The following is a 13,310-nucleotide window of genomic DNA, read 5'->3' on the forward strand; positions in this document are numbered from 1 at the left end:
CAGTAAGTTTAGGAGAGTGATGAAACTTCTTGGGGAAAACTATAAAATGGTTAAATGAGACTGTGACCTCATTAAGTTTTTATGTAGTTATGTTTTTGTCAACACACACCTTGTAGGCATTTAAAAAAACCAAACACCCAACTTTGTAATCTTGCTATTACAAATGCCCCATTGATCAAATGCTGAGCACAAGATCTAGATAGGAGTGTTGTAATTAGTAGCCATGGCATAGGGAGTCTTAAAAGGATGACTAGATTTTCATGAAAAACTTAAAATTTATCCAAGTTCAGTCAAATTACTCCCTTTTACTCTATCTACTGTTACCGTGTATTCTAATGCCTGAATTAGGACAACTTCTAATTTTCCTACAAAACTTTCCAATGCTATGCAATCTAGTTTTGTTTTTGTTTTCCTTTTAATTCCCCAATGGCAGAAGATTCATATTTCACGCAGGCACTGGTAATTAGCCAAGGAAATTATTTAAAATGCCAGATGTCACATATTAAATATAAATGCCCTATGACCTTGTGTGCAGAATGGAAGCCTCTTTCCTATATGACTGCTGGATTTCACTTTCCTGAACATAGCATCCGTGGTGAAATAGTATCTTTCTCCCACAAACACCATTCTGCATGCTTAAACAATGGATGTGTCTCGTTAACTGTACGACATAAAGGCTGTGATTATTTTGTTTGTATGCCATTTGCAAATGAGTTTAAATGTTTAAGTATACATTCACACCAGTCAAAAAATTTCCCTTGTTGCACTGGTGCTTTTTTCAATAGCAGCTGTAAAAGGCAGAGCCATAGATGCAGCCAAGGAACACTATCTGCTGATTCCAGGAGTCTTTCTTTGTGCTTTCTCATCTGCCCTTTCTATGCCACGCTGGTGTGTGTGGCTCCTAAACGGGTCCAGATTCAACCACAAACGGGAACGATATCAAGCACATGAAATACAACCTTATGCGTTATATTCTTAATTTGAGGCTGTTTGGTTTATTGAATCATGCAGAACGAATGCCTGACCATGCTTCTTCCAAAGCCTATTCTGGCTACAATTGCACAGCTGGGTTTGATTTGCTGCCCGTAGGAAGGGGGGAGGAATCCCTATTACTCCAAGACAAATACAGATCTGGGATGTGGCTGCAGATCCAGAATTCCTAGCTATCCAGCATAGGATGATGTGTGGAAAATAAAACACAGCACAATGTAGCCCTCAGGTTTTTGGAGCTGAAAGTCACAACACGCCTAGAAAATAGCCCCAGTTTGGAAAAGATTCAAATACCACAGGAAGCATGTTCCTTCCTTCTCAAAGCACATGCAATAACTCCAGCTTCTGACCAGATCAAGGTGTATCCCCATCTGGATGCAATAACATAGCCTAAAAGCAACAAGGACAGAAACCACCTATGCATACTAAATAAATAAATAAAAGCACCCCTCCTCGCAAAACCACAAAAAAATAAAGTTTCCCTTGTTACTGCCACTGTTTCTTCTCGATAGCACGAATCAGCATCCATGCTGTGGACCTCGAGGTTGACATAAGTCCCTGGAAATTGATGTAAGCTCACGTCAGTTGTTCTAGGGATTCTGCCAACTCACTCTCAGTCATGCCCCAATTACTCTTCAGCTGTATAGAAAGGGTCTGAAGGTGTTTTTCTTCTAAAAATTCAAATGCAGGAAGGATGCGCATTTTGGTGCAGTAGAAAAGGGACAGCAAAATGAAAAATATGGTGAAGACAAAAATAAAGGATGTTGCTGGCAAGAAATGGAAGTTCTGAACTCGGACAGATGTATCTTATTTTGATGTAAAAAGCTTTATAAAGATTACTGTAAGTAACTATTAATTGCTTACAATGCCACCTTTCCTTCTACATATTCTGTAAATTCTTACCTTGTTAGCTAGGTGGTCATGACATAACCAGTAACTCTTTTATTTTAGGATGTATGGTCCTTTTTCTTTTTAATTGACATCTGTAGGTAGGACTAAAAGCACTGCCTGATGACCTGCATGTGTCTTAGTTTTCAGAATGAATAATGTCTCAAACAGGGGAGAAAAGATTTGTTTTACAGTTAAGGCAAAGGAACAAGACAATAATACCCATATTTTTAATTTAACATACTCTTTAGAAATACACACTGAGCATCTTATCAAAGAACATAGATTAAATACTTGCTTGTGTTCACATTTCCCCCTGTGGAGAGAACAAGTTTGGTTGTATTTTTCTCCAGGGACATGCATAATGAATAACCTACTGGTATAGCAGAACAGGGAACTACTATGGTTACTCCATGTGCTGTAATCTGACACAACAATTATTTAACAATAAGACAAATTCTAACATAGCTGCTTTGAAAATGTGAAAGATTACCCAAAAGTTTTTAGACAGAAGCTAGCTGCTAAGAACCATTTTATATGTATGATGTTTTACTGAATTGTTCATTGTAGACCTGTTTTCATTCAGGAATGCACAAGGGTTTTTCTTAACCACGGTTAATCCAATTACACATTCTTTACCAGCTTGTCTTGCTACATGACCTTGGATTTAGAGGTAAAAAGAGGCTACAGGCTAACTGGGTGCGAGCATCTTATAAAGGTTTGGGCTTCCTTCAGGAGAGGCAGTTGGCTGCCCTAACAAGAGCATCAGCCTTCGGTTTAAGTATTGTAGAAACAGTAGCTGTAGCTGCTCATGTATTTTAGGTAAAGAAATAGCTAGCGGTGCTGGGAAGTGACAATAGAAAGGATGGTACATTAGTAGGTTAAGAAAAAGATAAACATATGGCTGTTTTGTATTCTGGGCAATAAAAGCAGCTCCCGTTTTCACTTGGGCAAACCCCTCCTGTCCCGGGAGGGGTTTTACAATACACCTGCTTGGATCCACCTGAACAGCAGCAAACACAAAAAGACCCTGTGCATAGAAACAATTCCAATTAGTTATTTATGGGTCACCCAGTTTTAACAGATAAAGCTATAATTTCCGCATGGCCATAAAGTCATGACACAGTAACTTTCATTCAGTTAATTTTTCAACTAAGTAACAAAACCCGGTCCTTTAAACATTAAAGGACATTGCAATGGTATTTCTGATTAATGCAAGTTTCAGTCCATAATGTAAATAAAACTGTACTATCACATCACTATCTATAAGCAAACGTGACGGGCTGTGAGTAGCAGTTTAATTCCCATCAATGCCCAAGTTTTTGCACAAACCTAAAATCCTCCTAGGTCACACATGTTGAGAGTTAATCTTTTATTAATGCCACAGCACCCAGTTTCGTTAACTTGCTCTAGGATTTCTTAGACTGCAAATTCCAGGCAGATTGGGCCAATTACAGTTTCTACCCTGCCATCCACTGCTGGCAATGATGCTTCTGCTATATGAACAACTTAAACTAAGTTTTCTTTCATTCTTGTATTTGTCTTTTAAGCTTAATATGAGGCAAAATAGATGATGGTATGTTACTGTGCAGGCAGAACGTTCTGGAACTTCTGTGCTCTTCCCAACGGCTGCTGGGCTGCCTTCATTGATGGCACACGCTGCTAGAAGTATTGCGATTAGTCTCTTTACAGTTGCCGCACCGCCACTGTTTCCCAGCAGCCTGGAAGGTGGTGGACAGCTTAGCACCCTTCACGGCATGTGTTACCCAAGCCACATTCCTCAGCTTGCGCCAACTTATCTAATTACCCAAGCCGTGAATTGGTGCCTAGAACACCACCTATTTACATACGATTTTTTTTTTTTTTTTTTTTTTTTTTTTTTTTTTAGAAAAGCAGCGCGCAGCCCGAGACCCCTTCGCTCTGCCCGGGGGCTGCGTGCGCCTTGCAGGGGGCTGACGGCCGGGCCCCCGGAGCTGCCGCGTCCCGGACTGGCGCTCCCGGCCCCGGCGGGGCGACACGTGGCACCCGCGCCCCGCGGCGCTGCCCCGCCCCTTTGTGCTCAGCTGGCTCCACCGGATTGGGCGCCCGCTGCGAGCCAACCAACCAACTACAAGCCCCGGCAGCCCGCGCGGCGCGGGGCGGGGCGAGCGCTGGGCGCCATGTGCGCTGGGTGCCCCCCACCCCTCCCTCCCTCCCTCCCTCCCTCCGCCGCACCGGGGCCGCCGACGTCACCGCGTGAGAGCGCCCAACTGTGGGAACCGCCGCCGAGGGGCGGGGGGCTGCCCGGGGGCACGGCGCGGGGCGGGGCCGGGCGGGGCGGGGCCAGCCGCGGCCCGTAGTAGGCGCCCTCCCACCCCCGCTGAGTGACAGAAGGCGCCCAGGCACGGGAGCTCGCGCTGGGGCCCGAGCCGCCGCTCGCGCTGCCGCCTCCCCGCGCCCTCCCCTCCCCCGCCCACCCCCTCCCCTCCCGACCGCGGCGCCATCCGGTGTTATGAGGCGGCCCTGAGGGGCAGCGGCGGGGAGCGCAGCCCGGCAGGAGTCCGGCGCGGCCCGGCAGGGCGAGGGGGTCTCGTTTCGCTTCGCCGGCCAAACCCATGACTACGGCAAACTGCGGCGCCACCGACGAGTTCGATTTCAGGCTGATCTTCGGGGAGGACGGGCAGCCCGGCCCCGGGCCGCCGCTGGGGCCTGCAGGTGCGCTCCGCCGCGGCCGCTCCGCTCCCGCCGCCCCGGCCGTCGGGGTCGGCTTCCTGTTTTCCTCCGAGCGAGGCGAGGGCGGGGAGGGGGGGCTGCCGCCTGCCCCGCCGCGGGAGAGCGGGGCGGGGGGTGGCGGGGCGGGGAAGCGGCGCCGGCCCTCCTCTCCCTCCTCCCTGCTCCCTCAGGCTGCGGCCGCCTCACGGGACCTGGGGGGCTGAGGGGGGCGATCCGCCATCGGGGCTCCCCGGGCCGCCCTTACAACTTTCCTCGAGTAAAGAAACCCGAGGACTCCGCCGTGCGGGAGGAGCACCCCTCGGGGCGGGCGTGGGGGGGGACCCCCCCTGCAGTCGTGGGGGCAGAGGCCGGTTGGGTCTGGCGGGCCTGCTCCCCCATCCCGGGCCGGGGGCTGAGGAGGGACCCGCCTGCGAGCCACCGTGCTGCCGGCGCCCGGCTGGGGCGGCGTTGCAGCGCCCGGGGGGGCGGCCGGGGGGGTCCCGGTGAGCACAGCGTGCCGTTACACTTGGCACCGGGAGGGCAGCGGCGGGGCCGGGCTGCGGGCTGGTCTGGCGCTCTGGCGGTTAAAAGTTTCAACCGAACCCTTCCCCGTGTATAACGCATCGTCGTTACTCCAGTGTGTTCTTACAAACTTTGTGTACGTGCGTGTGGATGGGCCAAACGCTGCGCGATGAGGTGGGGGGGCTGCTGGGTCCGTGTGTGCCGATACACACGTCTCGGAGCCCTTCCATTTTATTCTGTTTGGTAGTATCGGAGCCTGAAAACCCCGTTTAAAAAGCCTCATGTTTCTTTAAACTGCAGAAAATAAAGTATTCCCTGCAAACTATGTTGCGGGGAATCCAGAAGAGCCAGCTGTGCGGTGTGCGGCTGGACCACGGGTCGACGGCTGCGTGCTTTTTTTTTTCTGACCTACTTGAAATAAGTATTAATTGGTAGTGCACTAAGTCTAACTAGTTAGATGATAAGATAGCTCTGAAACACGGCTGGATCCAGGCTAAATGATGCAGCCATGTTGTTTTGTTCTCTGACTCGGTTGCCTGCATAAGTTGATTAGAAAACAAATTGTTCGATACGGTCCATATATAATCCAGTGCGAACACTCAGAATTAATTTGTTGCAAAATCTCTAACTTTCTTGGTGCTAAGACTTAGTTTACAGATTCTTTCAGATACAGGGAGATTTTTCTTTGCCTAGAATAGGCAGGAGTAGCAGATGGTGCTTCTGGGAAGGGGGCCTGAGATCTGCTAGCCAAATAAAAGTATTACAGTGCCATACGAAACAATGGGGACTGTTAATAGAGTACAATACTTGACACCCCCCTATTCCTGTTGTGGTTTTTTTTTTCTACACAAAGCTAGTGGTCTTAGCTATGTTCCTCAGTTGATGATAGATGAGAATGTGAAAACAAGTTGCTCAGAAAACTGGAAATACTAGTGGTACTCAATTCCCTTTTATAATATTTGTATTTTGGTAGCATTCCTTAAGAAGCAGTTCAGCTATTACTCCGAATATGGTGAATTTTTATGTGCTTGATAAGTTAAAACTATTTCTAAGGCAGATTTTGAAAATGTGATACTCAGACCATAAACTGATCTTTCAGTAAGAAATCCTGCATCTGTAACTCAGTAATTTCACTGTTTTGTGGAATACTGGCGATGATCTCGCCTGCTGTGCACAGATGTGGCCTTCAGGGGAAAGGGTTAGAATAGGGCTCTGGCTTCAAGTATTTTATTAAAAGGATTGCCAGAGTTTAGCTGTTAATTCTGTCCGTTAATTTTACATCTGAAGAAATAGATTTCACATAAGAGAGGACTTATATTGGAAGTCTTACATTTCCCCCTTATTCCTCTTCCGAGTATATTAGCTAGATAAACTAAAGTTCTTGGGTCTCATAAGCCCGTATCACTCACTTCAATGATGTTGTCCGTTGTGCAGCAAAGTGAGGATTTTTTTTTTTTCTAATGTATGAGAATAAAAAAACATGTAGGTCACAGGGAACATTGCTTAATCTGAAATAAATAATGTTAAAAATACCAAGTCATCCATGATCGCGGCGAATACTTGAAAACATGTTCTCATGCTTTGTGCTGTATCTGAAGAAGTGTCTGGGATTGGCACCCTTGTGAAAGAAGCGTCTAGTACTAAGTTCTTGTGTAAATAACATGGAAATCTATGTTAATGCTTTCTTTTATGTTGAGACTTCTGTCGTGTTTTGAGGATTTTATTCTGTTATGTATGTATGTACATAAGCATGTATATATATGTAGATTTTATCTTTAACTGTATTTTTAACCAAAAGCAAGAAAAAGTGAGCTATTCTGTTTAGTTTTGTGCGAACTGGCAGGAATTGAGACTAATGTTCTGCAGTAGTGCTTGTGTGTTTGATCTGAAAGTTGTAGTTCCTGCTGCAGAGGGGAATGCACGAAAGATGGTTTAAATATGCTTGGCAGTCTGTAGTCAAATACTGCAGTCTTTGTAGCATACTTTGCCTGAAATCTAAGGCATAGCCCATTCCATATAGCTTGTAAGCTGAAGTGCAAATTTGCTCAAATGGTTGCCAAATTAGAGATTGTCAAAAGCTCTTCAGCTGCTTTTAAGTAGAAGTTAGGTACTAAGCACCTTCCGCAAAATCTTGCACTCTTCTTCTTAGACAGTTTAGTGCCCTTGTCTCAAAGAGGAAAGAAATTGGCACTTTTTTTTTATTTTATTTTTTTTTGGTAGTGTTCAGCACTCAAAACAGGTGGTACAGTTCTAGGTACTAAAAAGCTTCATCTTTTCCTGACAAAATAACTCGGGCCTCCAGTGTGGAAGGGTAATGCTATAGAGCACTCACTCTGAAGCGAACCAAATCTCTTTGGTATACTCTTTTCTTCCAAACCCTTTGGGTTAGTTGCAGTCGCATCTGATTGCATCTTGCCACCTTGTATCAGTTGCATTTGTAATGCCTGAGTAAGTATTTGAATGACAGTATCATTCAGGTCTGTACCCTCTACTAAAATAGATGGTCATGTAACTAACTTTTTCAGTTAATGTATTTGAGAAGCCACCATGTTTGGTCTCTTTAATGAAGAGATTTTTTTAAGATGTCATGTGTGACACTTGAATAATCAAATTTAATTTGGAATGCTTTTCTAATGATGTCTCCATCCCTTTCACCCCCCCAGTTTTGCATTACTATTCAATCTAATTTTTGGAAGTTTGCCTAGAATTTATTAAACATTAAACAAATAAACTGCATTAAGGTCTTCACACTACTGCTAAAAACTCCGCTGAGGGTGCGGCATACTGTTTAAATGCCAAACTGTGCAAAAGGGGAGCAAATGCAAGTTGCTATGATTGTTTCTTTAGCCGAATTTTTATTTTAAGGGTTCAGCTCCCGTTTTAAATAATGAGTTTTTACAAAGTAAGGGTCTTCAAAGAACTTGGGGTATGTAGTACTAAGCTGGGAATTCAGGATCTTGTACGGTTCTGTAACATCCAAAATTGTTTCTTCTTGGTATGTGAAGTGGGGACTGACTTAAAATTAGAGGCTGCAAACTGTTCCATATCCAGAAAATGAATTATTTCATTACGCAGGAAATTCTGACAGAGGGGGTATTGGTATTGCTGTTTAGAATCCTATCTAAAACATTCCTCTTACTTGTGATGAGGTCCTCTAAGAGTGAAAGACAGGCTAAGGTTTTGCTACCCAGTAAAATAGAGCAATATGTGGAATTTCACCCTAACACCCACCTTTTGTTCTTGGGTTGTGAAGCAGAGGAGGAGAAGTTCTTATTGTCTTTCAATTTAAATAGTCATCCTTCGTTGATTCTGTATATTTGTTTTCTCAAAATATGAGGGCTGATAAAAATACCCTCCTTGGACTTCTGATTCATAATATCTGTTTTATTTTCTTGGAAACCATGAAACAAGCTGAAAAGAGGTTCTCCTTGTTTCCTGTGACTTAATATTTGGTTGAGTAATACTATTTGGTAATCTTGTTACAGATGAAATCTCACAATCTCTTACTTTTCTCCTGAAAAGCATGGTATGAGAAGTATGAAAAATATCCCAGTTCTGTGATGAATTTAGTGACAATTCAAAACATCTTTGCAAGCTGGAGCCTCGCTCTGGATATGGACAGTGTATCTGGATTTGGATCTTTAGTTTGTTTGAAAACTTCTATACTGTTGCTCTCCTTTGAGGTTTTTTTTTTGTCTTTTAGCTTAGACCTATTAGTTGGCCTGAGGCTGTTACTAAGGATCAAAATGGAAATACACATGTTGCTATTGTGACTGTCAAAGTAATACCTGATCTTTTCTTTTGAAGGTTTCTGTGTCTGACCTTCTTTCTCTATGAGCGTGTGCAGGCTGCTTGGGCTGCTCGGCAGTTACCTCCCTCCCATGGTGTTGAGTGCTCTGAAGCAAGCTCTGTGGCAAAAACTGGCACAATATAAGTGTCGTTTAATTTAGATACATAGTAGAAGTCTTAAAACCAATGCCTTGTACTGAAACACCACCACAATACTAGTCTTTATACCTTTGCCTTGATCATGAATATGTAAAATATTCTTCACTTCTTAAATGTGTATTCATGACAGGTATTGCTGTCAGGGTTTGTTGGTAGACAGTAGAAAACAGCCTAAGCTGTTTCCAGAAGTTTGCAGTGTGCTTGAACTTTTTGTTCTTTTCCCTGAGATGGTGATTAAGGTAAGCGATACTAAGCAAGTTGTGGTGGGAAAGAGAGCAGTCTCACAGTTAGACTGAGTGGATAATTAAAGGCTCAATGCTGGCAGTAATTGTGAACCTGAGGTGTGAGCTGACTGAGGGTTGCTCTTGGTGAAATTCATTTTTGTGATCAAATATTTCTGATCCAGAACTGCTAAAAAGTTTGCTTTCCTTAGCTGAGAGAAACTTGTGAGACATGATCTTCTGAAGTACTTTTTTAACAGACCATCTTGCACACCTGTGTGGTTCACCTGAAGTTTTATTCCTTTTTAAAGTCTTTTTATTCTGTTTAGATTTGGTTGCCTATATATAAATGGGTAGGAGAGAAAGCCTTTGCACAAGATAGTAACTCGGTGGTTAATATGTATAATTTGAGCCACACATATAAATAGAGCTGTGTGTGCTGGTCTTTAAACATTTGCTTTACAAAAGAGTGCTCATGTGGATTAAGATGGGATCAACTGGTGCAACTTTAAGAAAGGAATGAATGGACAAGTCGCTTGAGTCAGTTTCTTTTTTTTCCTCCCTTAGACATAAACCATACTTTTTAACATAAATGTTTGTTTATTTATTAGATGTTGAGCATTAAATGTATTGTAATGGAAACCACCACTTGAGGGTAATTTAGTTATTACGATTTTATTGTACAAGCTAGCGGATGCTGGTATCTGTGCACGTAAAAGATTGACGCGCAGGGACATAAAGCAAATCCAGTCTTAGGCTGCGGTTATATAATCTGCTGATGGAGGGGAGGAGGGTAAACCAAACAGCTGCATCTCGCCAAAAATAGAGGGTCTGTGTCAAGAACCTTGTGACTTCAAGATAACTTAAGAAAAGATTTCACTGACGAAGAACCAGAGGGAAAAGTGTATTAAAGTCAAATCTGGTGTCAATGGAGTCAGTTGCCTCACCACAAAGAGTAACATTAAAATGGTAATCCTGGGAAGCTGATGTGTTTGAATACATTGTGTTTTTTCATGGCATGCTGGCTAAATCACATCTTGCCTATTTGGATAAAGCTTGACCAGGATAAGACCACTTGGGAAAATACCAAACTCTCTTGTGTGCTGTTGCAAAGCAGTTGTAGTTGCACCTGATCTGATTTCATAACTTTTATGGTTTGGCATATGGTTCTTGAACCACTACACAGTGCATTGAGAGCACTATGTAGTGAGTCACTGCATAGTGCGGGGATTTGAAAAAGATCCCTGGTTTGACAAATTTGCTTATTTTGTGTGTGAAATCATAATTGCACCTCACCCTCTGTCCCCTTCCCTCCCATCTGAGTTGTGGGCACAGTGCAAATGGAAACAAATCCTGACTGTTGGGATGTGGGAGATGGGCAGGGTACAAAAGCATTTGTGCTGCTGGTTTTATCTTGCATGATTTCTGAAAATTAGAAATAAGCCCTTTCTTTCTTCAAAGTAATAAGTAGCCCTCTGCTTAAAACATGATGGTCATCTTTTCCTTTTGTTTGTGTTGTACAACTGCAAGCAGTTTGTCATATCCCATTCGGAGAGCAGCCAAATAAGTAATGTTGCTGTGAACGAGTGAGAAATGAGGGTAGATGGGGCCTGGTTCGATAGTAAGCAGCAGTTTAGCCCTTCACAGGAACAACATAAATACGGGAGTCATTGCCTAAAGCTGCCCTAGTGGGCCAGGGAAGTGCGTGGAGCAGACCTGGCAGTGAGCCCAGCCTGTAAAACAACATCCAAGTCCTTGCATTTGTCCAGGCATGCCATGTGGGGTTCGGATGACAGTGGAATTTAAGATGAGTGAAATGATCAGTAAGGCTAAGTAAAACTGCACGGCAGGAGCAAGCTTATTAACAAGCCAGTGTTCTTTTCTACCTTTAGTACACAGATCTGTGAGTATTGTGAAATTCTGGCAAAAGAGAACATTAAAAAAAAATTGTGGAATTGTTCAAAGTCATTCAGGGAAGATCAGTTTAAATCTGAAGTGTAGGACTGGTCGATACGCAGGGCTTTGGGCTGTGTTGTGTCTCGCACATCTCGCGAGTTAACTGAACAGCTGAACTTAATCATTTACGTGGCTCTTCTGATTAAATGTCTTGGTGGCACTGAATGCTTATGGTTACTTTCCAGACAAAGGACGATAGGTGTGGTAGAAGAGAAGATACTTTTGTCAGTTTAGTTTGGGAGGCCCAGTCCTCATTTTTATGTGTGGGGGGGGAAGGAGAGAAGAATCAACTTCCTGGAGATCTGACTTTATATAAACCCATGATCTTTCAGCAACAAATTTGTGAAAATAGAACTCTGGATTTGGTTTGGGTGGTGTTGGGGTTTTGGTTTTGGTTGTTGGAAGCAGAAACAAAAACTTCATATGAACTTCATAAAATACATTCGTAGGTAGAAACATATGCAGATACTTACAGCTAATTTATTAGTCCCAGAAATGTAGAAACATGTTATTCATATTAATATTTAGATTAATAGCAATTACTTTTGTTTAAAAAAATAGCCTCTCAGACTGCATTTTGTGTGATAGTCATCACTTCTAAAAATGAGAAATACTTTTAATGTAGCAAAATTGCTGGATGGAATTGAATTTTTCTGTTTGTTTTTTAATAGATTGGTGGAGAGGGTTATTTCCAAAATCTTGTAAATATTCCTCTTTAGACTTACTCTTAGGTCCTTTCAAACAGAGTTCTTTCCGTTTTTCATATGTATGAGGTTATTCGAGATTGCAGGAAGCAAATAATTTTAAGTTCCCGGCTTAATGATTCTTCATGTTTTAGTGGCTGCTAACTTTCCTTTTTAGGAACAAATGCTGGGATAAGTGTTTTTTAATCCTAGATTTTATTTTTTGTAATGGTTTTGGTAAATAGAAGAAAATGGGAAGACCACTAAAACATAAGTTCAGTGACACGCAACATTTGTACTATACTGGAGAGGGAACAGAATTGTGACTCTTTGTAGCTGGGACAGAGAACAAACTTTTACTTGCTAACTGAAGTTGTTTTACAGAGTAACCCTTTGTATCTACCCAAAATGAAAGCATAATCTAAGAACAGAATGATGAGCTGATAAGGCAGTCAGGGTGCACTTATTGACCATTAGCAACAGTGTTTCACTGCTTTTGATGGCTGCATAATGGGATGTAACAATCTCTACAGTGATTTATAGCTACTCATGTGTATCTTAGATGCTTTCTAGGAGTTGTTCCCTAAATCAGAAACTCAGAAGAGATGAGGAGATGGAGTAACTGTGTATGATTGCAAAAGGCTTGTAACGGTGTCATTTGGGATAACTGTACTCGAGTGACAAGGCCACAAGAGAATGTGTGGCTTAATCCAAAGAACCACTAAGCAAATCTTGTCACCATTTTGTATTTTGCATAGCTTCTTTAAATTAGGTCAGAGTCTTTGTATTTCATCAGTGCAATTTGTCAAATTTAGACTTCTGAGAGCAAATGCTACTGTCTTCCAGGTTGCCTAGCTTTTTTGGTTGGGGGCAGGAGGTGAGGCTGATTAGGTACGGTATGAAGTGAAACCTCCAGTCCTGCTGGAATAAACACAAGCTATTTAGGACTCTGTGAAGAGATGCAGTTTCAGGGCTTGCATTGTTGTGAGGCACACTAATATGGTCTCCCTTGTATTTTGGGGGAAACTTTCTGAAAGTTGCTGGAAAAATAGTGTTCGTGCTCAGCTTCAGCCTCCCCTTTTCTCGTTTGGTTCCTGTTTCTGCCTGTGTCAGTTCTAGCAAAGTGAATTCAAGGTGTTTCTGATTCTACATTCATGTGAGCAGCTGGGAAAACAGGAAAGTTTCAGATAAGTTTCTGGCTTCTTTCAGTCCTTTGATGTATGGAGCCTTTCAGTTTTGTGCACCTGAAGTCGACATTAAAGCTGTATTATAAACTATACTGGTGAAAAGCTGTAATATTAATGATTTGAAATCCTGAGCTAACTATACGGTAGGATTGCCTGCTGTGGAATAGTTTGCCCTCTGTCATGTTGTAGGACAGCTGCAGAAGTACAGTGTAATTTTGCTGAGG

The 13,310-nt window shown here is 43.0% G+C and overlaps 1 protein-coding gene across 3 annotated transcripts in view; it reads left to right on the forward strand.

Annotated features, from left to right (window-relative positions):
- NFATC3 (nuclear factor of activated T cells 3) overlaps positions 1–13,310 on the forward strand; it is a 104,280-nt gene that overhangs the window by 25,325 nt on the left and 65,645 nt on the right. For 2 of the 3 annotated variants that reach the window (XM_056360944.1, XM_056360946.1), the window contains exon 1: positions 4,234–4,572. The exons of the other annotated variant lie outside the window; for it this stretch is intronic. In XM_056360944.1, coding sequence (XP_056216919.1) covers positions 4,473–4,572 — 100 coding nt within the window. In that variant the 5' untranslated portion in view covers positions 4,234–4,472. Of the gene's footprint in view, positions 1–4,233; positions 4,573–13,310 lie in introns of those variants that run through there. 3 annotated transcript variants of the gene reach the window in all.

Source organism: Falco biarmicus, chromosome 15 (assembly GCF_023638135.1).
Source record: "Falco biarmicus isolate bFalBia1 chromosome 15, bFalBia1.pri, whole genome shotgun sequence".
In the NCBI taxonomy this organism is placed as follows: Eukaryota; Metazoa; Chordata; class Aves; order Falconiformes; family Falconidae; genus Falco; species Falco biarmicus.